Source organism: Ceratotherium simum, chromosome 16 (genome assembly GCF_057802395.1).
Source record: "Ceratotherium simum simum isolate JZ-2026a chromosome 16, ASM5780239v1, whole genome shotgun sequence".
Taxonomy (NCBI): Eukaryota; Metazoa; Chordata; class Mammalia; order Perissodactyla; family Rhinocerotidae; genus Ceratotherium; species Ceratotherium simum.
Window position 1 is genome coordinate 47,250,326 of NC_141915.1, and position 25,745 is coordinate 47,276,070.

The following is a 25,745-nucleotide window of genomic DNA, read 5'->3' on the forward strand; positions in this document are numbered from 1 at the left end:
GCCAGGGATCTGAACCCAGGCCACCAGTAGCAGAGCGCATGCACTTAACTGCTAAGCCACGGGGCCGGCCCAACACTAATTCCTTAATATCATAAAATATCCAGCCAGAGTTCAAGTTTTCCTGAAATTTTTCTCATATTTGGTGCTGTGTATTTATCAAGAGCCTTAAAAATGTTTAGACTTGATGAGTTCACTTCCAGAAATATTTTCCGAATCCAGAAAAAGCTTTATACATAAAGATGTTTTCTGCAGCTTTATTTATAATAACAAAATTTGGCAATAAATTAAATGGACATGCTAGGTAAATGGTTAAGTTATGGTAATACCCAACGAAATATCACTGTGATTAGAGAAACGCAGGGATGTTAGAAGACACTCCACCATTTACTATCAAGTCTTCTCAAAGTATCATTTTACTTGTGGATAAAATATGGGTAGTAATAGTGCGCACCTCACACGGTAGGCACTACTATTATGAGGACCAAGAAAAATGCACATAAGTCACTCAGCAAAGAGTTTTCCTGGTTCCAAGTGAGCTCTCAATATTAGGTCACTGTATAATGTGCAGCAATAAATGTTTATGAAGAACTTGTAGAAACATAGAGAGTAATTATAATGTCAAGCTTAAAAACTATTAAACAATTATACTATCACATAACCACAATCATATAAAGAAAAAGTGTCCAAAGTTAGTATACCAAATAAGTTTATCTATCACTGAGTGGTGACCCTCCCCTCCTCCCCAATTCTGCTTTTGTAGAAGCAATGCAAGCTCGAGCCAGCCATGATGACCTAGTGGTTCAACAAGTTCTGCCCTCTCACCACTTTGGCGGCTCCAGGTTTGTTTTCTGGTTGTGGAACCACACCCATCTGTCAGTTGCCATGCTGTGCCGGCTCACACAGAAGAACTAGAAGGACTTACAACTAGGATATACAACCATGCACTGGGCCTTTGGGGAGGGGAAAAAAAAAAGGAGGAAGATTGGCAACAGATGTTAGCTCAGGGCAAATCCTTCCCTGCAAAAAAACCCAAAAAACAAAAAACAACAATGCAAGCTCATTGCAGAAAATTTGGAAAGTGTAGAATAGGAGAAAAAAGTTAAGGTTTGATCAATTAAGAAGGAGGCAATCTTGAGATTTTCTTTTTAAAGTCTACAATGGGGGCTGGCCCCATGGTGTAGCGGTTAAGTGCGCACGCTCCACTGCTGGCGGCCTGGGTTCGGATCCCGGGTGCTTGTCAGGCCATGTTGTGGCGGCGTCCCACATAAAGTGGAGGAAGATGGGCACGGATGTCAAGATGGGCACAGATGTTAGCCCAGGGCCAGTCTTCCTCGGCAAAAAGAGGAGGATTGGCATGGATGTTAGCTCAGGGCTGATCTTCCTCACACACACACACACACACACACACACAATAAAGTCTACAATGCTTGGTGTCCCCCAACTATTGGCCACCAAGCCCATTGGCGCTCCCTTGTGGTCAAAGTAAGAAACTACACTAAGACAAAAATCCAGTGAAGAATTAAACTGACAATGATATAGCTCCATAAGTAGCATAAATGTCACAGTAGGTCTTCTACTGTGGGACTTCCAACCCAAGGTCCATCTCAGTCCAAGGCCTAGGGATATGCTCAGGACCTCATGTAATTGTCCGCATGTGGGAAACATGGCTCAAGCATTTCATACGACTGACTAGCCCATTATACATCCTGTGTGAATCTAGCTCACCCGTCTCAGAGCCATTCTGTGTTCAGCCTGAGATCTTTTGGAAGCTTGTCCAGATGGCTGGTGCTTAATAATTTTTTGTGCATGCATTGAATAAATGAATATTTAAAAATTGGGAGATTTGACTTCCACATCTGACCAAAACAGAGCAACAGGGACCAGCCTGAAACAACGTAAAAACTGGACAAAATATATGAAACAATGGTTGTCTGGACATTGACATCAGGCAGCAGAGGATAGTGGTCCTTGAGAGATGAGACAAATCAGGTGAGCCCCACAACTGCCCTGACCAACTGCCTTGCGAGTTTGCAGGCCAGTGTGTGGGCAGGGGTCGTCAGATGGAGCTTGGCAGGCTCTCTGAATTAAAGAGATGGAGTTGGGAAGCCAGAGCAGCTATTTTTCAGGGTAGAGACCTGGAGAAGAGAGCTTCACAAAGAGAGAGTTCCAGAAATCTGCACAGGGTCCCGCTCAAGTCATCAGCTGAATACTGGTCAGCACAGACATGTGAGGAAACTACCAGAAGCCAGAGAAAGAACAACCCACAAGGAGCAGAAAGAACAATTCTTGGGTGTCATACAGGACCAGGAGTAGACCATGTTCCTGCTAGCTGGAGTGGAAAACCTCGTCATTCGTGAGGCATTGGTTTTTTCCCTCAGTAGTGGGGAAAAATTAGCCCTAGACGAAAACATTGCTCTGGTCCTGCATAACAAAGCTTAACAGCAAGACTTGAAAGGACCAACTGTTCCCAAGCAACTTACCTGCATCCCCCGACAAAGCTCAGAAACACTTCTAGGAATATAAAAACATCCAACACCCAGCAAGGTAAAATTCACAATGTCTGTGTAACATTCAGGGTCCACTCAAGAGGGGGAAACCACATAGTAGTTTGAACAGGGAAAGTTTAGTATAAAGAATTATTAACTATAACAGGGGAGTAACTATAAATGGGTAAAGAGAACTCCAAAGAATATCCTAGGACTGAGGGAAAGATCTACAGCTGGAATTCAAACTTCACTGGAGAAGGTGTGGTTGCAGCCCATTCAAGGGTGGAGTTCACTGGGTTGCCTGGGCCAGAGCTGGTCCACAGTCACTGGGCAAGGAGGAAACTCCCCTCTAGGATGCAGGCCGGTCAGTGTGGTGGGCAGAGAACCATGGGATTGGGGTTGGCAAGTAGGAAATCCTCCCAGTGGATTGAAGGTGGAAAGCCACTGTGGGGCCTGTGAGACTCACTGAGAACCTGCCCATGAGGGAGCTCCTGACACTTGACGGGAAGCTGTCAAAGGGATGCTGCTGAAATTCGATGGGGGTGACTGCCCCTGGATGTCCCCCACACTCCACTGGCAGCCGTGCAATAAGAGAAAGAAGCAGAAGCACATCAGAATAAGGAAGACAAGCCCCTTTACCTACGCTGTCCCTCCAGCGCCCCCTACTGACACAGCATAACATGGTGCCAGCTGCCAAGAAGAAAAGCTCAGAGTCCAGCTAAGCTACTTCAGGGCAGGCAACAAAGACTCGATTTGGGGCTGAGAGGAAATAAATTGGTAACTGGTAGAGTCACAGTCTGACATCCAATAAAAAATTATCAGGTATGCAAAGAAGAAAAAAAATGTGACCCATAATGAGAAAAATCAATCAATAGACCTAAAAGTGACACAGATAATACAATTAGTAGACAAGAACATTAAAACAGCTATTATATACCCTATATTCAAGAAGGTAGAGGAAATATTGAGCATGTTTAGTAGAGATATGGAAAATATGAAAAAAGACCCAAATTGAACTTGTAGAGGTGAAAGGAAATGAAAGGAAAATGCTTGAGGAAAAACATACATTGTATGGTGCTAACTCCAGATTAGATTCTGTGAAGAAAAGATGAGTAGACTTGAAGACATAGCATTAGAAACAATCAAGAATGAAACACAGAGGGGAGAAAAGACAGAAAAAAATATGAACAGAGAGTCATCTCTCTGCTTCCTCTCCTTCCCCAGGGCAGGGACCAGGAAACTTTTTCTTAAAGGGACAGATAGTAGATATTTTAGGCTTGTGGGCCATATGGTTTCTGTCCCCAACTACTCGACTCTGCCTATTCAACTCTGTTTAAAAGCAACCACAGACGATATGTAAACAAATGGACATGTCTGTGTTCCAATAAAACTTTATTTACAAGAATAGGCAGCCAACACATGGTCTATAGTTTGCTGGATCCCCTAGAGCATCCAATGAGTGTCCTGACTGCTGATTCAGCATCCCCAAAACTCAGAGGAGCTGCCTGAGCCCGTTAGATGACAGCTCACCCCAGGCCTCAGCCCTCTCTCTTCCTCCCTTTCTCTCCTGTCTACTGACATTCTCCTCCCAGCTCCCATTCGCCAGGGCCTTGAAAGATAGCTAGCAGAGAAGTGAATTTATTAGCCATTGTGGTGTGCTGAAAAACAACCCCCCAAAAGATATCCACATCCTATTCCTTGGAACCTGTGAATGTTACCTTACACGCAAAAAAGATGTGCATATTGCAGATGTGATTAAGTTAAGGATCTTGAGATGGGGAGTTTATCCTGGTTTATTGGGTAAGCCCTAAATGCAATCACAAGTGTCCTTATAAGATAGAAGTGGAGGGAGATTTCATACGCAGAGGAGAAGGCGTTATGAAGACAGAGCAGGAGAAATTTGAAGATGCTGGCCCTGGAATGATGCACCCACATGTGATGGAATGCTGTGGAGTCAGGAGATCTGAGTTCAGGTTCCACTCGCCCTCCTCCTGGGTGATCCCAGGCAAGTCCAGTCTTTGGTTTCCTTGCCTGTAAAACTCCCAGACTGGGGTAGAGGAGGAGGTTTCCCTTCTGCTCCAAGTGCTTTTAAGCTTAGAGGAAATGCCGATGACAACATTTGCACAAACATGCTATTATTACCTTTGGGCTTGTTACAGTAGCTCTCAGATTCCACCACTGGCAGCCACCCTGTTCCGAGTTTTAAGAATGACAATAATGGTAATAGGAGCAGCTAACTTTTACTGCGTGCCTACTATGTGCCAGGCACTTCGCTGAGCATTTTATTTGCGTGCTTCTCCGGAGATGTGTGGAAATGGAATAGTGGAGTTTGCTCTCCAGAACCCGAACTGGAATCTCAGATCTGCCACAGTTGCTGTGTGACCTCAGGCAAGTGACTTAGCTTCCCTAAGCGTCAGTATCCTCACCTACAAAATGGTGCTGCCTTGATCTGTCTTCCTGGGAGGTCACGTTTCCCTTAAGCAAAATGGATCAGATTTCCCTTAAGCAAAATGTCTGGCACAGTTCTCTTCTTGCCGTTTGCTCTTTATGGTGAGTGGCGGATTCATGGTGAACACAGACGTTCATATGGGGACGTCCTGATGTCTCTCAGTGTGAAAACATCTGAGTGTCACCAGCATCCGTTCAAAAGGCAGCGCTTCTACTCCCGCCCCCGCCCCTCAGCTGTGGAACCACAGAACCTTTCTTCTGCGACAGCACCTAGAGACATGCATGCATGGTAGTTTTCAGGCGAGAGCCGAGCAACTAATTTTCCCACCTAAAATTTATTCTTCCTTCTTTTGTTATTACAGGCTGGGGAAAAGACATACTAAAACCTTCTGAGTCAGGTAAAGAAAAACAACATGAAATCCGATTTGAAAGTGGGAGTAATCATTGTGTCTACAATTCTAAAAAAATAAATAAATCAAGGAGTATCTTTCAGAGCCAGTCTTAAGTCATGCAGAACGATCTGAGTTAGAAAGAGGAGGCTATACACACTCAACAATTCATTGTTTTTCTCCCTAAAATGCTGTTCTGCCTGGACTTTCTGCCCTGGTTAAAATTCCCACCAACCCCCAGACCTACTGGTCCTTGACCTAGGGGTGTCCTCAGTATTCCCCTTCTCACTCCATCAAGTCACCCAGTCCTGCGATTTCCTGCCTTTCGCAGCTGTGGGATAGTCCCCCTGTCCTCGCTGCCCCGTGAGTTCAGCCACACTCCTCACCTCCCCAGGCAGCTACACAGCATGTTCCTTAGTCCCTCTGCCTCCAGGCCTGAACTTGGCTGAGCACCCTTCAAGCCAGCTGCCAAGGGATCTTTCTGAAACAAATAAAAAGAACATAATGGTGACAATCAATTACTCAGAACCTATTAGGTGTCTACCATATTGCTCATATTCTTTCATTTTATCTCCAAGAGCCTACAAGGTAGTTTTTTTTTGCTGAGGAAGATTAGCCCTAAGCTAACATCCGTGCCCATCTTCCTCTATTTTGTATGTGGGACGCTGCCAGAGCATGGCTTGATGAGTGGTGCGTTAGGTCCCTGCCTGGGGTTCTGAACCTGTGAATCCCGGGCTGCTGAAGCAGAGCATGCAAGCTTAACCACTACACCACCAGGCTGGCCCCACACAAGGTAGTTTTTATTAGTCCCACTTTACTGACGAGGCAACTTGCTTAAATAATGTGATCAAGGTCACTGAGCTGGGAAACAGTGCAAGTGGGATTTGAACCCAGGTCTGTGGGACTCCTAAGTTTGTGCTCTTCTCATTTCACTGGTTTTCCCTCATGGGCATCCTACTGACCACAGCTGAGTTTCCCAAACCATGCCCTGGGAACACCACCGTATAAGATGTTAAAAAGAAGTTTCCTTTAAAACAACAACAGTAGTAAAAAGTGTGTGTGGAGCGGGGTGGCTGGTGGTGGTGGTGGGTCTGTGGTTAAATAAATTTGGGACATGCTCCCTCTGCTGCCCAGTCTTAGAGAATCCCTGGCATATTAGTATATTAAAGTCTTTGACATGTCCTGAAATTTTTTAAAAAAGAATACTTTAACCTAGAGTCTTCCAAAGGCATTTTGGCATGGGATCCCTTTGCACTGAGCATCCGTCACAGTCTGAAGGAGGACTGGTGTTCCTCAGCACACAGGCTGGGAACCACTGGCCTTCCAGCTCAAGTTGCCCGTCCTTAGCTTAGGGCACAAGCAGCTGGGCTGGGCCTTCCTGCCTCTCCAGTTTTACTTCCTCTTGTGGTTTATATCAACCCTCTGCCCTAGCCACACCTCCCTGCTCACATTTCCTCAAACACGCAAGGGTGTTCACGCCTCCGTGCTTTTTGCACGAGCTATTTCCTCAGCCTGGAATGCTGTCTCCCTCCTGCCCTGCTACAGGTGCCCCAAGGACTGGATCCAGAAGTGGTTCCCCAAGGCTTCTAACCAGAGCTAATTACTCCCTTGATTACACCAACCCTGCACCTGGCACTTACCTCTAGTACAACACGTCTCTGTATGTATTTTGAAGAATAGTTATTTCCCCATGGCTCTGCTGCTGTGGGCTGTGAACTTGAAGGGCAGACCATGCTTGGTTTATTTCAGAATCAACGCCGCACACAGGGCCTGGTACACAATAGGTGTTTGCCAGCTGAACTTTGTATTGTCTTCTAGCTTATTTTCTTAATATATTTTTCTGATTATAAAAGTAATTCATGCCCATTGTGAGATTTAAAGAAGACATATTTAAAGGAAAAACACCCATAATCCTAGAGGGATCAGGTGAATGATTCTCCACCTGGCGTTAGCATAAATATGACCTGTGTGAGCTTGTTAAAACCAGAGACACTCAAACTGCAGCTGGGCCTCCCACTTCTGCCCCAGTGTGTGTGTGCACACGCATGTGTGCATGCACATGTGTTTAATAAACTTCCAGTTGATTCTAAAATGCATCCCTCGCTAGGGTCACTGCTTAGGTGATCCCCAATGTTTTTGTCCCATAAACAAGGCTGTGCTGAGCATTTTTGTCCATAAATCTTTGTCTATTGCCTCGGGATAGATTCCTAGAAGTTATTACCAAATTACCGAGCCAGAGGGCGGGAAAGTTTTTAAGGCTCTTGGAACAGTTATTCTTCAGAAAGATTATGCCACTTCCCTCTCCCACCAGCAGCTTATGAGGGTGCTTGTCTCATCACGCCCCCATAATTATGGCCACTTTGGACAAGAAAGACTACAGGAATAGTTGCTATTAAATGTGAAAGAAAAATTGCCTAGCTGGGTGGTTTTTTAAGAGGGATATTTAGCAAGCTTTTGAAGCATAATTACTGTTTAATCAAGCCTAGGAACGCACAGACTCGTTATTTTCTTTTTGTGCATGGTTGGTAATTTTGCCAACGCTGTCAGCAACTGTCCCTTCATCCGTTTTCCCGGCCTGCTCTGTTGGTGTGTTTCCTAGAAGGGCTTTCTCTCTCTCCCTCTCTCTCTCTTTTTCTCTGAGGGATGTAGCCTTTGAGTTTCTTCCTCCCCAGAGGCTCAGCTAAGGGGCAGGTCCCCTCACCTGAGAGGCTCACACCCACCACGAGGCAGGAGGCCGGCTGCCCACCACCTAGAATGCTCCTCAAAGCTCAGTGTTCTGGGCCGGCCCCCTGGCTTAGCGGTTAAGTGTGCGCGCTCCGCTACTGGCGGCCGGGGTTCGGATCCCGGGCGCGCATCGACACACCGCTTCTCCGGCCATGCTGAGGCTGTGTCCTGCATACAGCAACTAGAAGGATGTGCACCTATGACATACAACAATCTACTGGGGCTTTGGGGGGGGGGAGGAGGATTGGCAATAGATGTTAGCTCAGAGCCGGTCTTCCTCAGCAAAAAGAGGAGGATTAGCACGGATGTTAGCTCAGGGCTGATCTTCCTCACAAAAAAAAGACAAACAGAAATTAAAAAAAAAAAAAAAAGCTCAGTGTTCTTAGTTGTCACATTTCATATTTTCTCCCTCCATCCAACTCTAGCAAGCAAGGGCACCCCTGGCAGAGTTTCTCAAAGTCTGGATCCACCTGCACCAGAGAGAGAAGCCCCACTGGACCAGCTCATTCCTACCTTTGAATGGAAAAGGCCCCGACTCCCTCCCCTGTGCCCAAGGAGCAGAGGGTCTCCATGAGCTACAATGTATCAGGGAAAGAGAAGTTTCCAGGAGGAGGAAACAGCGGGTGACCAAGTCCAAAGGAGGACAATAGCCATTCAAATATTAGATGTCCGTTGACTGGCAGTTCCCAGGCTAGAAATCTCAGCCACAGAATACTCACACTGTGCATAATGCTATGTGTAAGGACTTTCTCTGCTGTTTGCAATGGGGGAAAAAAAAGCCCATTATGGGCGGGCCCCATGGCTTAGGGGTTAAGTTTGCGTGCTCCGCTGTTGGCAGCCCGGTTTGGGATCCCAGGCGCGCACCAACGCACCGCTTCTCCAGCCATGCTGAGGCCGCGTCCCACATACAGCAACTAGAAGGATGTGCGGCTATGACATACAACTATCTACTGGGGCTTTGGGGAAAAAAAGGATGAGGATTGGCAATAGATGTTAGCTCAGAGCCAGGCTTCCTCAGCAAAAAGAGGAGGATTAGCATGGATGTTAGCAGCTCAGGGCTGATCTTCCTCACAAAAAAGAAAAAAAAAAAGCCCATTAATGGGCAACTGGTTAAACATGTGAAGGTCCTTCCATATTACAGGATACCAGGTAAAAGAAAAATACGTTCCAAGTGATCCCATGTATGTAAAAGGAAATAATTTATTCAACATTTAATGAGGACCTATTACATGCCAGGCGCCATGGATAAAAAGGCAAACCACACAAGCCTCCTTCTTCAGTGGAACGTGCATAGCCAGGGTTTATAAATAAACGAAGCAAGACTAGAAGGAGCTGTTTGCACTGGTTATTTTTAGGCAGGGTGTATGGGAGCGGGGAAATGGTTTTCATATTTTACTCTCTATGCTTCTATATTGTTTGAATTTTTTCCACAAAAAATACGTATTGTGTTTGTAATTTAAAATAATGCAAAATGGGGACATAAAATAAATGGGAAATGCACAAATGGAGCCCATGATACAGCCTGAGACACAGCCCTGAGCCTAATTTCCCACTTTGAGTCTTTCCACAGCCCGGAGAAGTGGGACACCATCGCTTCAGGCTTCCATCGGCTCCTAGGTTTGATCTTTAATCTCTCAAGGGAAATAAGCCAGAGAGACAGAGATAGCTTTGTGGGGGAAGTTTCAAGGTTACCCCAGCTGTTACTGCCTGACCCTCAGGTCCCAGGTCTCCTTCATAAGTAGTTCCTTGCGACTGAAAGTGTATCCAAAGACGATAGCTCTCCCTCGTTAGTCTGAAAACGTTCAAGCCTTCAGAAAAGTTCCAAGAAACAGTACAATGAACACTTGTATATCCTTCACTTAGATTTACTAGCTGTTAATATTTTTCCCATTTGCTTTCTCTCTCTTTCTACATATATAATTTTCATTTTTGCTGAATCGTTTGAAATTTAGGTACAGACATCATCAAGCTTTATTCCTAATACTAAGAATGAGCATATCCTACATGACCACAGTATATTATCACACTTGGGAAATTTAACATTAATCCTATCCTAGTATCTAATATACATTCCATGTTCAAATTTTCTCAGTTGACCCAAGAATATCCTTTAATAGCTTCTTTTTTCAAAAGGTCTGGGATCCAAACCAGAATTACGTGTTGCATTTTGTTGGTCAGCCTATTTGGTCTCCTTTAATATAGAGCAGTTCTTCAGCCCTTTTTGGTCTTTTCTGACATGGAAATACTTGTAAAGTCCAAGCCAATTGTGTTGAAACTACAATTACTTTAAAGATGATACTCGAATTCTAGACATGATCCTTGTCCTAGAAATGTAAACTTTTTATGCCACCACCAGGTGGCGCTCTCGGAAGCCCTTGGTCCTCAAAAACCCTTGTAAAAGGGCAATTTAGGGCAAGCAAATCTCTTTTGTCTCAATCAGATAAGACTCTTATTTGCTAAAGCATATGATGTTAAAAACGCCTGTATATTTCTAAAGGTAGTATCCTTTCGAGAGTGACTTCTCACATATGATTCATAATCACCTGGGATACTGTTCTTCAGGATTTTGCTTCAGTGGGACTAGAGTGAGTCCTGAGATTCTGCATTTCTAACAAGTGGCTGGGTGACTGCGATGCTGCCGGTCTGCGGACCACACTTTGAGGAGCAGGGGTTTAGAACAAGCATCTGAAGAAACATTTCTATTTACAATTAGGCAACTTTTATTTTTATATCATAATCAGCAATGAAGCTGGTCTCATCTCCTCCTGCTCTCCTGCTCCCTCCCTCCACCCCAGCCCTTTGGCCTCCTTGCTTTTGTACCTTTGCTCTGGCTGTTCTCTCTGGAATCTCTTCTCCCAGATACTGTGTTTGGCTTAACTCTTTCGGCTCCCTCAAGCCTTTTCTCAAGTCTCACTTCTTAATGAGGCTTGCCCAGACCACCCTATGGAATACTGCCACCTCTCCCCACCCTAGCTTCCAGTTCCCCTTCAACCTGCTGGATCCTTTCCCCAGTGCCCTCATTCTGTTGATGAAGAAATGAGCTCCCGGTCTTTGGGCAAAATAAAGACTTGACCAAGATCACACGGACAGTAGGAATATTGTCCCTATTCTTCTAAATGAACATAATTTAAAAGCAGGACTTGTTTCTATCAGTTAAATTTTAAGTTACAATTTTAATTTTTATTATTTGTGTTAGGCCTTTTCCAAAAAAGATCTGAAACAGCTAACAAGATTAAAGGTCATATAAAATGGAACAGTGAGGCATCAAAATGGAAGAGATATCATCTAAAGGAAGAGGGAGTCGACATAACGGGCACTTGACGGTAGTTAATTACTCTGATGGGGGCCAGAATTTGGCTCTAAATTCTTTGGCAGCTGAGTTAAACAGGAAGCACGTGGACTGCATAGCGTTCGTTGTCTGACCTAAGAAAGACTGAGCACTCGGCGGGAACTCACGGCCGGCAGGAATTTGGGACAAGAGAACTCCGGGTAACATCCACTGGGCCCCAAATTGGCCAATGTTTACAGAAAACCCAAGTCCTGGTTGAAGCATGCGATCCTTTTCTCTGCAAAGACGCTCTTGTGGTGCAAGTGAATGCTATTATGATGCTCTGAAAATAAAGATGAAAAAGAGAGAATCTAGAAGAATACATCACAGTTCAAAACATCTAGGAATATCTTTTACAAAAAAACTGATGTCTCAAGCTTTGATAAACATTGAACCACAGGCAATTCATTGATTGGATTTTCATATGTTTAACAAATATGTATTGAGCTTCTACTATAAACCCCCTCCTCTTTCTGTTTTTCACTTTCCCGCAGGGCCCTCCCCAGGCCCAGCTATCTCTAGGGCAGAGAGGACAGGAGGGGAAACCACTTCTGTTTCTTCAAGTTGTATAGAGTATTTGCCGGGGTTTATCACGTGTCCTAAAGAGAGACTGCACGTCTGGCAAATTCACCTCTTCTGGCCACCAGGAAGTTGTCCTCCACCATCGAGCAGGGACAATCGCACTGTTTCTGCTGATGCTTTTTCTTTTTTTTTTTTTTAAAGATTTTATTTATTTTATTTTTTGCCCCCAAAGCCCCAGTAGATAGTTGTATGTCATAGCTGTACACCCTTCTAGTTGCTGTATGTGGGACTCGGCCTCAGGATGGACAGAGAAGTGGTGCCTCGATGCGCACCCGGGATCCGAACCCGGGCTGCCAGCATCGCAGCGCGCGCACTTAACCACCAAGCCACAGGGCCGGCCCATGCTGATGCTTTTTCAAAACCCATTTCTTTTCCAAAGCCTCTGAATATTCTGTGAGTGAATACTAGCCAATATAGTTTAATAAACAACAACAAATATTTTCTTTCTTTTTTTTTTTGTGAGGAAGATCGGCCCTGAGCTAACATCTGCCAATCCTCCTCTTTTTGCTGAGGAAGACTGGCCCTGGGCTAACATCCATGCCCATCTTCCTCTACTTTTTTATATGGGACGCGGCCACAGCATGGCTTGACAAGCGGTATGTTGGTGCATGCTTTCTCCACTTGGCATTGGTTCTGCCACGTGGACAATCCTTGGCTGTGAGAGGGCCCAGGGCTTAAACCTGCAACGTGTCAAGTGGCCTTAACTACCAACTGGTGCTGGGTTCTGCTCCAATCAAACCCCAGGCTTTTGCCTGAATGGCCTGGATCCCTCTGCTTCAACCACGTGGATCAGTTGCTTCCATCTTGAACGAAGAGACCCAATTGGGTTTGCCACAAGCCTGCTGTGTACAAAGCACTGTGGGAAGGGCTGCCATCTTCGAGGGCTGGATAGGCCTATAACGGGCTTTCAGTCTGTCTTGGTTATTTGTAGGCTCCTGCTTCTTTGAAGTGTCTGCTTATCTTGGCCTCTTCCACACAGCCATGGATCATGCAGAGCCTTGCACAAACCAGATGCTCATCATTTGTTGAATAAACTCTGATAAGCAAAGGTGATGTGTTGGACTGTTGGAGTCATGCTGTCTTGATTTTCACTTTTTGATTTAAATATCACATCCTCATATGCCAACACCTCCCACAAAACAGAGAGAAGCACCTGTGTTGGTCTTGGCACAAGATCTGTTCAAGCACAGGACTAGGGCGTCCTTGTTCTCTAGTGCCCTGTCACGTGCATGTGTGCATATGGATGAGCACATGCGTTAAGTGTGTGTTCACGCACAGCTCTACTTATGTACACTCGTGGACCAAGGGCTGGACAGTCACATCACCTCAAGACAGCGATTAGAACTCTGACAAATTCAGAGATTTATACAGTAGACCAATGGGTGTTGACCTGTTCAAGTATAAAGACTATTCTTTAACATAAAAAATTTGCAGACTCCCACATGAGCTTAATTGTCCTTTTAGCATTTGTAGTCTGATGAAAATATGTCCCCATGCATTTGACTTCCTTTTGCAATGACGCCAAAGCGCTCCGGATCTGGGAATCCACTTCCTGAGTAGAACTTTAACACTGGAAAGGGATAACTTCCGCGAACGTTTGACATGCTAGCAACTTTCTTCCTAAAAAAGCACGACTGAAAATCGTGACTTCTCTGAGAATGTGACTTCGTGACTGATATACGTGGGCAAAATATCACAAGCGCCAGAGACCATGTGTGTCCTGTTCTCTGATGCATCCTCGGAACCCAGCATAGGATCTGGACCTTAACAGGTACTTAAAAAGTACTTCTTGCAAAAATATCCAATAAGATGAGGCTCACTGAGTGGCTGCCTAGGCTCACTCACCATCCATGCTCTCCAGACATGCACATCAGCCTCAAAGAGCATGATTCAGTTCTATGTAGAAGGCGTGGCTTATCAACTCCAAACTTGGTTGTGAAACAAACATCACATTCCTTCATCATCGTGAAGTGAAATATAATCAGTCCCTGAGCCCCCATTCTGCCATGCTGTTGGGAAATTTAATGTTGGCCTCAACTGGCAAATCCTTTCTCTCCCTAGAGTTGTATAAGAATCCAGAAGGATCATGTGGTTCCTGGAAAACAGGGGAAGAGGGAGGAATTCTGGTTGTGGTCACTGCTTGAGCTCCTCGTGAATCAGGATCCCAAGGTCCCTAGAAGACAGGTGGCTCCACAGGCTCCCTGTCACATGAGCTGCATGAGGATCTTGGCCAAGGGTGCAAGTCCCGGGGCCTAGTGTCCGCCCTCCCTGGACATCTCGTGCAGTCGAACATTTCTCTGAGGGACCAACGGCCATCACAGGGGCAGGGAGTGAGTCCCTGCGGCTCACTCTTCCTAGTTTTGAAAACTCCCCTTTGCCTGCTGCTCCACTTCTGCCCCTCCCCCACTACAACCTTCCTTGGGGTGAGGGACACACAGGGCCTCAGGCTGGGCCTCCTAGAGTTGTGCATGATGGCAGGGGCTGGAAGGAGCCCAGAGAGAAATAATAACAAATTGCACCTCGGTGACTGGTCCTGCCACAGGGGTCCAGCGGAACGACCGCCTGCCTCCCTTCTAAATCTTCTGGGTCATTCCTAAAGAATCAAAACCTCAAATGGTAAATCCATAAATGCCCAAGGGTCTCCTGAAATGATCATGGTCAGAAGCTTCATGATGAAGAGAAGAGCTCCTTTTGCCATCTTGTTCTTCTTAAACTAACCTGCCAGAGAAGCAGCCTGGAAACTGAACTTGTCTTGGCTCGGGGACACACACTTTTAATTAATGGCTAGTGGTGTGACAGAGCTTCTAGAGATGGTGTCAGATTCTAGTGCAGGGTTTGTCCTCACTTTGGAAGGCACAGAAATCCGCTATTTTTCCTTTTTCTAGGACCCAGTCCTGGACTCGTTCAAAGTCCCAACAGTGGGAAGTTTCCCCGTGCTGTGAATTCTGGCCTGAACAACCCAAGCCCTGAGGAGGGGAGTGGTGGTTATACCAGAAACTAGTGAAATAGTTTCTGGCACTAAACCAGAAACTAGTGAAATAGTTTCTGGCACTAAACCAGACCCCCCTTTGCCAAGAGGTTCCAGGAAAACTAGCACATCCCAGGATTGGGAGGAAGTAAGGCAGTAACTGGGGAGTTTTTCCTAATGAATCCAATAAACCCTCGGAAAAATAATCCACTAAGGGTCAAATATAGATAGAAAACAACTTTGTAGGGTTTTTGAGGCATTTTTTTTCCCTAAAGAGAGAGAAAAATAGAAAATATTCCATGCATTGGCTCTCAAAATATAACTGGTAATATAAAACTCATCTATAAATATAAGAAATACATAAACTTCAGTACTGTATTATGGCCAATTAATTGCAGAGAGGGAAGAAAGGGAAAAGATGAAATGGAGGAGAAAAAGGAAGGGAAGGAGGAAGCAGGGAAAGGATGAGAGATGAGAGAGGGAGGGAGAGCTTTGAAGAAGGTTAGAGAAAGAAGCGCAATAGGGCTGGCCCCGTGGCTTAGCGGTTAAGTGCGCGCGCTCTGCTACTGGCGGCCCGGGTTTCGATCCTGGGCGAGCACCGACGCACTGCTTCTCCGGCCATGCTGAGGCCGCGTCCCACATATAGCAACTAGAAGGATGTGCAACTATGACGTACAACTATCTACTGGGGCTTTGGGGGGGAAAAAAAGGAGGAGGATTGGCAATAGATGTTAGCTCAGAGCCGGTCTTCCTCAACAAAAAGAGGAGGATTAGCATGGATGTTAGCTCAGGGCTGATCTTCCTCACACACACACAAAAAAAACGCAATAATATTTTCAGAGGCAAAGACATGAAACACAAGAGAGCAAAACACAGTGAGAGAACACCAGATTGAGAGGCTCAAAAGGTTGTTATTTGAAGGTAAATCACTGTTGTCACACCTTTCTGTTTACATGAGCATCTTAGAAACATGGAAAGTCAGAGCTGCAAAGACATAGGCTTGTCTTGTCCAATTTCTCATGTGCTGAATTGAATAGCATTTCCCAAAAATTCATGTCTACCTGGAACCTTAGAACGTGAGTTTATTTGGAAATAGGGTCTTTGCAGATGTAATTAGTTAAGGTGAGGTTATACTGGATTAGGGTGAGCCCTAAATCCAATGACTGGTGTCCGTGTGAGAAGGCCATTGCAGACTATGTGAAGGCCATGCTTCAACTACTGAAGATGCAAGTAGAAGTAAAGGCAAGGAAGGAATCTTCCCTAGGGACTTTGGAGGGAGCGTGGCACTGCTGACACCTTAATTTCAGACTTCTGGCCTCCAGAGCAGCGGGAGAATAAATTTCTGTTGTTTTAAGTTAGAGTTTGTGGTGATTTGCTACGGCAGCCCTGGGACACTAATACACCATTTTTTGCAGGAGAAGAACCCTAGGTTGTGTGACATCTCCTAGGTCACAGAGTCAACTGGTGGCCAATCTCCTATTCCAACTTGCCTTTTACTTTTCTTTAAGAATTTTATTTGCTTTATAGCATCCTACATCCTCTGTGAACATGGAAATAATTTTTCTCTTCTATTGTCAAAGTTCATTTTGAAATAATGATTCATTTCCCGTTAAACTATGAAGGGACAACTCAGGCTTTAGAAATACTTTGGACCATGAAGTTTTCAGTAAATGTACTGCCTATTCTTTTGGTATTCCCAAACAGTCTAATAGCTTATTGCCCTCGAGAGGTGAGGGCTGTCTCTTCTTAACACTGAAATTACCATTTATTTCTTTATTCTGAGCAATTTATTCAAGGCAAGCCAAGTCTAGAGATATCGGACTTAAAACTGTCCATGAAGTAGACCCTTTGATAACAAATAAGTTAACCACTCTTTTTGGGTTTTCAACTGACATTAAATCAATTGGAGAATATGTGTTTTTTATTATTTTGTAGTTCTTAACCCTTTTTTGGATCATGTCTCTGAGAAACTGATAAAAGCTACGGACTCTCTCCCAGAAAACTGTGTACTCATAACTTTTTGCACCTACTCTCAGGGGGCTCACAGACACCATGCCCTCCCCCCATCCCTCACCTTGTGGACTCCAGCTCTGGAGACTGTCCTCAAATAGCTTGCTGGACATCCATCTTCCTCCAGTTCACCTTTTCACCTGAGCCACATGGTGTAAGCAAGGGCCGAATCTGACCTATGGCAGAGGTTTTCTCTCCAACATTCTAGTGACACTGGTGGAGAGTCCCCAAAACAGCTGTGCTCAGGAACTGACTCCTTGCTGAGCAACTTTCAGGCATCTTCTTCTTAAGACTCTCAAAGACTGAGTCAGGCCAGTGGATTCCAGCGGAAATTCCCAGAGACAATGGTCTAATTGAATTCTAGGGCTGTCTTCTTGCTGTTCGTTGAGGACACCATCCTCTCCCTTGCCTCAGGGCCTTAGCACACATTCCCCCTTTGCCGGCCATACTCCTCCTCCCAACTTTTCCACCTGGTACCCTCTACCTGCCCTCAGGTCTTTGGTTAAACCCAGCTTACTCTTGGATACTTTCTCTGATCCTCCGAAGTCTGTGTGAGGAGCCCCTTCTCTGTGCCCCATTTGCTTTGAATTTCTCCATCACAGAATTTGTCCCACTGTTGTAATTGGCTCTCTACTCATCTGTATCTCCACTGGATTGTATGTTCCAGGAAAGTAGGGGCCACGTGATGGTATTTTTTCCCCAAAGCCCCAGTAGATAGTTGTATGTCATAGTTGCACATCCTTCTAGTTGCTGTATGTGGGACGTGGCCTCAGCATGGCTGCAGAAGCGGTGCGTTGGTGTGCGCCCGGGATCCGAACCCCAGCCGCCAGTAGTGGAGCGTGCGCGCTTAACCGCTAAGCCACGGGGCTGGCCCCCATGTGATTCTTATAATCTTTCTGTTCCCAACAGTATCGGGAACACAGCATGATGGATACAAGCTTGTTGAGTAAACAAATGTAACTGGCTGGTTCAATGCAGGGTTTCTCAACCTTGGCACTATTGGCATTTTGGACTCGATAATTCTTTGTTGTGGTGACTGTCTTGTGCATTGTAGGATATTTAGCAGCATCCTGGCTTCTATCCACCAGATGCCGATAAGACCCCCACCCAATGGGATGATCAGTGACAGCTAAAAATGTCTCTAGGGCCAGCCCCGGTGGCCTAGTGGTTGAGTTCAGTGCACTCTGCTTTGGCGGCCAGGGTTCAGTTCCCAGGCATGGGCTTACACCACTCGTCAGTGACCATGCTGTGGCAGTGGCCCACATACAAAATAGAGGAAGATTGGCAATAGGTGTTAGCTCAGGGTGAATCTGCCTCAGCAAAAATAAATTAAAAAAATAAAAAATAAAAATATCTCCAGACACTGCCCAATGACCCCCAGGAGGCAAAATTGCCCTGGTAGGAAACCACTGCTTGAATGAATGAATGTTGACCTTGAGAGTTCAGTTAATCAGTTAACGCTGATGGGGCGCTCAGTATATGTTCATGAAATGGGTGGCTGACCTCTTGTGCCTCCTCAGAAGAGGGAAACAAATTCCACTAGGAGTTTGCTAAGGGGTGTTTTAAGTTCTTTAAGGATTGATTACAACGTGAGGACACGAGAGGGAGCTCTAACTAACGAGTTCCTCTGCTGAGGAAATGGCATCTCCCGGAAATGGTGCCTGGAGGTTCCAGTTAAGTGACAAGTTCAGGCTCAGACGCTTGGTTATGCCGGCGGGTTAGGACAGATGCACCGGGATCCTGGATTTAGAGATTTTTAGCCGTTAAATCTATGAAAGATTCCTAAGTGTGTGGTTTCCTCCTCAGAAATATAGGCAGAGGGGAAAAATAATTAAAAACCCACTTATGCTCTATCATACGTCATAAGCGGTAGGAACAGGGTCTTCCATGGCAATGGCCCTCCTCTGGTAGCAGCAACGGACTGAGGGGTTGACACGGGGGCTCTGGGGTCTCCCCAGATCATCAACACATTGACTATCAGACTTGAACCTCATTAGAGATCATCTAATCCTTTGCCTCCAACCTGAGTCCATGGTCCTGAAAACTGGGAAATGGTATAGCATTTTTGTGATACAACTTTGTGTGTGTGTTGTGTGAGTCCATAGCTTTCATTATATTTTCAAAGGAGTCTACACCCTCCAAATGTTAAGAACCATTAGTCTAATCTCCTCATTTTAGAGATGAAGAATCTGAAGCTCAGAGGTTAAGAGGCTCCTTTGAGTTTCTACAGCTGGAATCTGGCAGAGCCAGGACATGCATTCACATCTCTCTCTGCCTTCAGGCCCAGTGGAGTGGTGCTCTAATGGGGACCCGGCCCTTGGGGCAGTGACATCTGGTCTGAGGCCACTGGGAAGGGTGGTTCCTGAGGCTTAGAGGGGTAGGAGGATGCTTTGCAGTAGGGTTGCCAGATAAAATATAGGATGCCTAGTTACATTAGAATTTCAGATAAATGAGTACTTGTGTAGTATGTGCATGTCCCAAACATTACATGGGGGCATACTTACATTAAAAAATTATTCATTTATCTCATATTCAAACTTAACTGAGCCTCTTGGTTTTTTGGGGTTTTTGTTGCTTTTTTGCTCAGTCTAACAACCCTATCTGCCAGGGATGGCCTAGAGGTCTTCAGCTGGGAAGCAAACACTGAAGACTAGCCAATGGATATTGAGTGGATAATGACACCACACAGGCCCTTGGCCTCTCAGCCTGCTGATGAGACCTGCCTGGTTTTCTCTGTCACTTCAGAAGGCCTGAGGAGTCCTTGAGCACTACAGATATTCTATATGCACGTGGCCTCTCAGAAGATGACATTTCACAGGTCTGTGAAGAGTAAAGATCAAATTTATTTAATATAACACCCCACAGTGTCCCTGCAGCCATGACTCTGAGGTGGATGGGGGACGTGGTTTCGGTTAGGTGTGCTCACTAGTGAAATTCCACCACAAAATGGCCACAGCCCCTCGTCCACCCACTCAAGACACCATCAGAAACATCTTAAGACCTCAAGAGACCATTTCCTTAGGAAGGAATAAATAAAAAAAAATTAGTAAGAAAAATATGCATTTCATTTTTCTATTAAAAACAATATTTGCTGTAGGCCATCATCTTCCTGTCTTTCAGCCTTCAGCAAGGTAGAGGAAAAAGAAAGAAAGGGTATAGAAAAACAGCTTAAGAACATCTGTGCTTTGTCCAACTTCATTTTCTATTTTGTGCATTGCCTGGAATGAACCTTGTCTTCAAGTTGGCATCCAAAGGGGTCGCTCCCAAGCAGCTTTGTTTTCCCATTTGTGGTGGGTGAGGTCATAGAGGGGACAGGGTGCCGCTCTCTGGTCATGCTGTGCACTTCCAAGGAACAAGGACTACCCAGAGCCACAGGCCTTGGAAGGACCAAAGGCAAAGAGAAAAACTAGCCCCTAAGCCAGGCCATTCGCTAGAAGTGAGTGACTGCAAAACAAAAACAGGTTTCTGTGTATGAGGGTACTTGGAAAAGTTCTTTATCTCTGTACAAGACAAAATATTCAAGTTTCGAAATATCCCAATGGCCTGTTTACTCTGAACCTCCTTCTGCAGCTCTCCACTCTCGAGGATGCTCCAACTTGGTGGGAGGTGGGCCATGTTGGAAATTAGCCAGCCTCTATGCATCTCTTTATACGCAACATAAATGTAGTAAGATGGATTTAAGAACTGGTGACTTGGTCTGAGGAATTGCTATGTGCAGTGGGAGCAGAGCAGGTTCATAAATAAGTGCACAGAGCTCTTGGAATACAGGAATCGTCTGCTCTTCTTGGAATGTGGATGTCCTCCCAGGACTCTTGCAGTCCTAAGTTCCATCAAGGGAGCCTTCGGTTCTCTGTAGTGACAAGAGACAAGACAAGCTATGGTGACACACTTCAGGACTGAAGACTGGCCTAGTGGAAAGATATGCAAAATTGCAGACAGGTCTTCTCAAAGGAACTCCAAAACAGTGCTGTCATCCCCTGGTATCCCCACCCTGTCGGGGCAGCTCCTACCCACACTCATTTCTCCCTTCTCTCTATGTCCACTGTGCTCTACTCCCCCTATACATGTAGCACATCAGGCCGTCAACCAACTCCATCAAGCACCCACTGTGCACCCAGCACTATGTCCCATGGGTTCTACACTTACCCCCAGTAAAAGTGAAGTTAAGAGAGACCTGGCTTCTTGTTCCAGCTCTGCCTCTAAAATGAGATGAACCTTCTCTAGGTCTGTTTTTTAATTTCAAAAATGAAGGAGTGAAGTCATATGATCAAACTTACATGTTTTAAAATTATATGATTCTGCCTTAAAAAGGAATAAAATTCTGATAATTTCAACATGGATAAACTTTGAAAATGTCAGGCTAAGTGAAACAGGCCAGACACAAAAGAAGCAAATTCTGTATCATTCCACTTATATGAGGTACCCAGAGTGGTCAAATTCGTAGAGACAGAAAGTAGAATAGTGGTTGACAGGGGCTGGGAGGAACGGGGAGTTAGTGTTTAATGGGGACAGAGTTTTGGTTTGGAATGATAAAAAAGTTCTGTGGATAGATGGTGGTGATGGTTGCACAACAATGTGAATGTACTTAATGTCACCAAACTGTACACTTAAAAATGGTTAAAATGGTAAATTTTATGTTGTGTATGTTTCACCACAATAAAAAAAGATTCCATATGTCATCTTGCAGTGTTCTCTAAATGCTTCGTATGGTATTTGTGTCACCTACCATCAGTGACTGGACCCCCACCTGACCCAGGCACTGTTCTCTACGCTGAAGATGCAAGAAACTGCCCCTAAGAATTTTATATCCTCTCAATAATTGACAAACGATGCCACCAAGAAGTACAAGGTGGAAGCGGTCCCAACAAACTGCAGAAGGAGTCCAGGGGCAGTGAGAGGACCCTAGCTGGGCAGAGAGGGAATCCCAGAAGGCTTCAGGGAAGTGGCTCTGGAGCAGCCTCCAAGGTGGGGCAGACTTTGACAAATGGATGGAGCGAGGGGGCAAGAGTGGAGCATGCTGGGAGCTACTGGAATAGAGGGGCCCTGGGCAATGGTGAGCCCTGAAGAGCAGACACCATCTGAGTCCACGACTCTGGTTCCTCCGTGAGCACAGGGCACCCTGCTGCAGGTGGAACTCAGGAAGGCAGGAGCAGGAGAAGCTGTGAGGATTAGCCAGGACCTTGGGAACCCCATGGCTGGGCTGGTTGGCTCCCTGAGGGTGGGGTGAGCTAGAGTCCTTGTTTGTTCTGGCCCTGCTGGGTCTGAGGATCCTCTCGGAACAGGATGCTGGTCTTCCAGCTGGAAGGCCGAGGGTCTTCCTCCTCCTTTGTCAGGAGAGACCGGGGCAAGCGGGCCAAGAGAGCTGTGTTGTCCTCATGGGGCTGGAGGCCCGCCAGCCCTGCCAGCTACCCTTGCCCCCAATTTTTTGCTCCACCTGCACGGGTGACCCTGGGGTCCAGCCTTTCTGCAGGCCCCAGACCAAGTCCCTCCCCAGACACCTCTGCTCTCCCTCTCTGGGGGAAATGTGTGCTTGGGGAGCTGCTTACAGAACCAGTCCCAGAAATGGGAAGGGCTGGGCCACAGTCAACTGGGCCTTAGGGATTTTGAAGTAAAGGTTAACACGCTCACATCCAAGGTCTGTGGTCTTGCCTGTGCTTGACTCAGAGGCCAGCCGTCAGCCACCCAAGTACAGCCATGAAATCACCCCACCTCTGGCCAGAACATGATGTGGATGCTCTCAAGTGCCATTTTGCTTCTAACACTTGTGGGATCTCTATTCCTGCTTCTAGAATGTGCCTCTTATGAGCACTTCCAATAAACCAAGCCTGTACTAGGTGCTCATTTAATCCTTGCAACAACTGGGGGGTGGGTGGCGGGGTTATTACCTCCAATTTACAGATGAGGAAACTGAGGCCCTGAGAGGTTAGAAGATCTGCCCAAAGTGACACGGATAGTAAATGGCTAGTCAGGGAAATGTCAAGTTTTAACGGGGTCTCTGATTCCTAAGTCAAAGGCTGGCTTTGGTGGAATCCTGTGCCTTGGGTAAACCACTGTCACATCTTCCTCATGTGACAGGGGCATTTCAGGGCCAAGTGAGATAAATTCCCTAGCCACACCCCAAACTGCCAGAGTGTTTGATGAAAGGAACTTTAAAATAGATAATCAACTAGTGTTTATACGGTAGTTTGCATTTTGCACATGTGTTTCTCATTTAACCCTTAAGACACTCCTCATGGGTAGCTATTATTGTTTTTGTTGTTGTCATCATCATCTCCGTTTTACAGATTGGGAAGCTCAGGCTTGAGGCTCACCCAAAAGATGGCTGGAGAGCTGAAACTCACACTCCAGTCTCTTGATCCCAACTCCTGGGCAGTTCCCACTGCAGTGCAGCCACCTGCTGGCTCCCAGGAGTAGGGGGAGGTGAGCTGTAACTGGGAATTGCCTTTTTTTAGTAAGAAGGCAAGGTTCTTTCCAAGATCCTAAGACCCACGCAGGTCCAGATTCACCTCTTTCACTTAAGTACAGGGTGTTCTCTTTCACGTTATCTGTCTGCCTGGGCCACAAACACGATTTATAAACAAGGCAAAAATGGCAGAGGAAAAATGAAGTCAGAATGTGCCATTGAAGCAAGTCAAACAATACTAAATTAGTATTTGGCTAAGTGGCTATCTCATTGTTAAGATATTTCCTCCAATATGTTTTCAGAAGCAACGGCCATTAAACAACTGGGAATGATCGCCAGGTTTGATTTGAGGAAGGAAATCCCCTCCCATTTCCCTGCTGGGCAATTCAATTAATTTTCTCCTGACCCTCACCAGCTGATTATTAGGGAAACTATACCTGCTTCTTTTATAAACAAAATGCATTTGCTTCAAGATTCAAAATCCCTTTCCCAATGGCTGGGAACCACTGCGCTCCCGCCAAAAGTCTTTATTATTTTGGGAGGCAGGACTAGCCATGGGTGAGGTCTCAGGACTAGCCATGGGTGAGGTCCCAGGAGCATCCTAGGAGCAGACTTCTGGGCCCACGGGCCAGCTTCTGGGGAAAGGGCAAGTTCTGTGTGTCCTGGAGCTCGGAGCCTTTGTCCAGAGAGACCGTTGGATTGAAGACAAAGTAAATAAGTGGGTCCTACAGGTCCAGCAGACCTGCCTTGGGTGGACACAACCATGTTTACTGCAGTGGGAGAACATCCCTCTATCCGGGTCCCACACTGCCCATTCTTACCTTCCACTCTCAAGGCCATGATGGCTGGGGCAGTGACATCACTTCTTGGAGGGAGTGTTGTGTTGTAGACCGGCCAGGGAGTCTGGAGACCTGAGTTCTGGTCCTGGCTCTGCTATTAACTAGCTGGGTGACCCTGCACAAGCTGTTCTGCCAATTCAGGCCTCGGTTTTCACACCTATAAATTGGGCTCCCTGCCCTTCCAATGCAATAGTCTCTGATTTCAGGAGTCTGAGTGGGTATAGTCTAGAAAAAGACATTCAATTCATTTTTCCTTTCCTTAAATTGATAGCTTTCCTCCGTAAAAAGAATGTCAGTGGCTTCCTGTCCATCAGAGGCATAATGAGTTCTCTGTTTTACAAGAATTCAGACTTGGGCAAAACAAAGGAAGCCAGGGGCCCATTGGAAGGGCTACCAGCAATCTTGCTCAAAGTTCTTCCCAGACCTTAAAGAAGTAGTTCGTGAGGCAAATTCCTCATTTCTTAAGATACTAGCTGCCCAGATAGTTAACTCCTGTGCTGCTGGGTAGCTCATAAAAAGATTAGGAGTAGGAAGATAGGGGATGGAGGGGCAGGGTCTTTGCAAAATTTGAACTTGAACCTCTGCATTTCTTTTATTTTATTTATCTTTTTTATTTATTTTTTATTTTTTTATTTTTTGGTGAGGAAGATTAGTCCTGAGCTAACATCTGTTGCCAATCCTCCTCTTTTTGCTGAGGAAGATTGGCCCTGGGCTAACATCCGTGCCCATCCTCCTCTACTTTATATGTGGGATGCCGCCACAGCGTGGCTTGACAAGTGGTGAGTAGGTCCACGCCCGGGATCCGAATCCGCGAATCCTGGGTGGGTTGCAAAAGTGGAGCACGCGAACTTAACCACTATGCCACGGGCTCAGCCCCTGCATATCTTTTAAATATTCCCATCTGCCAAGTAGCAGCTTCCTAAATGCTCTATTTCCTACAGAATGAAAGTATTGGAGTTCATAATGAGGCACTCAAGTCCTTCACATGCAAGTCCTAACTGACCTCTTCCTATCGATTGTCACTGTCACCCTCTTCTCCTCCCATTCTGAGCTGCTTGAAACTGCTCTGTCCCTCATGCCTTTGCCTCTGCTGGTATTTCTACCTGGAGGCTGCTGTAATCCCACTCATTCTTCACGGCCTGTCCAGATGACCCCTCCTTGGTGAACAGACTGCTAACCAGGCAGAATGCAGCCCCTCTCTTCTATGTTCCCATAGTATCTGGTGGAGCTGTTATCACCTTGCTTTCTCATCAGTGATAACTCATCTGATTCCCTCATTTGGTCAAGGACCTTGAGTGTCCCTTGCAGCAGAGGGCCTGGTGTGTAAGGGTGACGGGCATACGATCTCGAAGTTTAAATGAGCTGTTGGGTGCTCCACTCCTCCAAGCATTACGCCCTGAATCTGCCTCCCTTCCCAAGACTGAACCCTGGACCAGGAGGAAATGCGTACTTTGCTCATTCGGAACTAAGTGCCCAAGATTCTCAGGCTTTTGAGGGGATTTCCAGGGCGTCTCTTCATATGTAAGCTGAGACGTAATGATGGAAATAGTAGGAGAGAATATTCAAAA

The 25,745-nt window shown here is 45.8% G+C and overlaps 1 protein-coding gene across 4 annotated transcripts in view; it reads right to left on the reverse strand.

Annotated features, from left to right (window-relative positions):
* Positions 1-19,758: 19,758 nt before the first annotated feature.
* Positions 19,759-25,745, reverse strand: part of PECAM1 (platelet and endothelial cell adhesion molecule 1) — a 74,805-nt gene continuing 68,818 nt past the window's right edge. For 2 of the 4 annotated variants that reach the window (XM_087441425.1, XM_087441426.1), the window contains exons 17-18: positions 21,082-21,134; positions 19,759-20,785 (exon numbers count right to left, since the gene is read on the reverse strand). In XM_087441425.1, the coding sequence (XP_087297551.1) occupies positions 21,099-21,134 (36 nt within the window). In that variant the 3' untranslated portion in view covers positions 19,759-20,785; positions 21,082-21,098. The remainder of the gene's footprint in view (positions 20,786-21,081; positions 21,135-25,745) is intronic. The other 2 variants (XM_014789165.2, XM_004432659.3) reach the window with 1 other exon arrangement.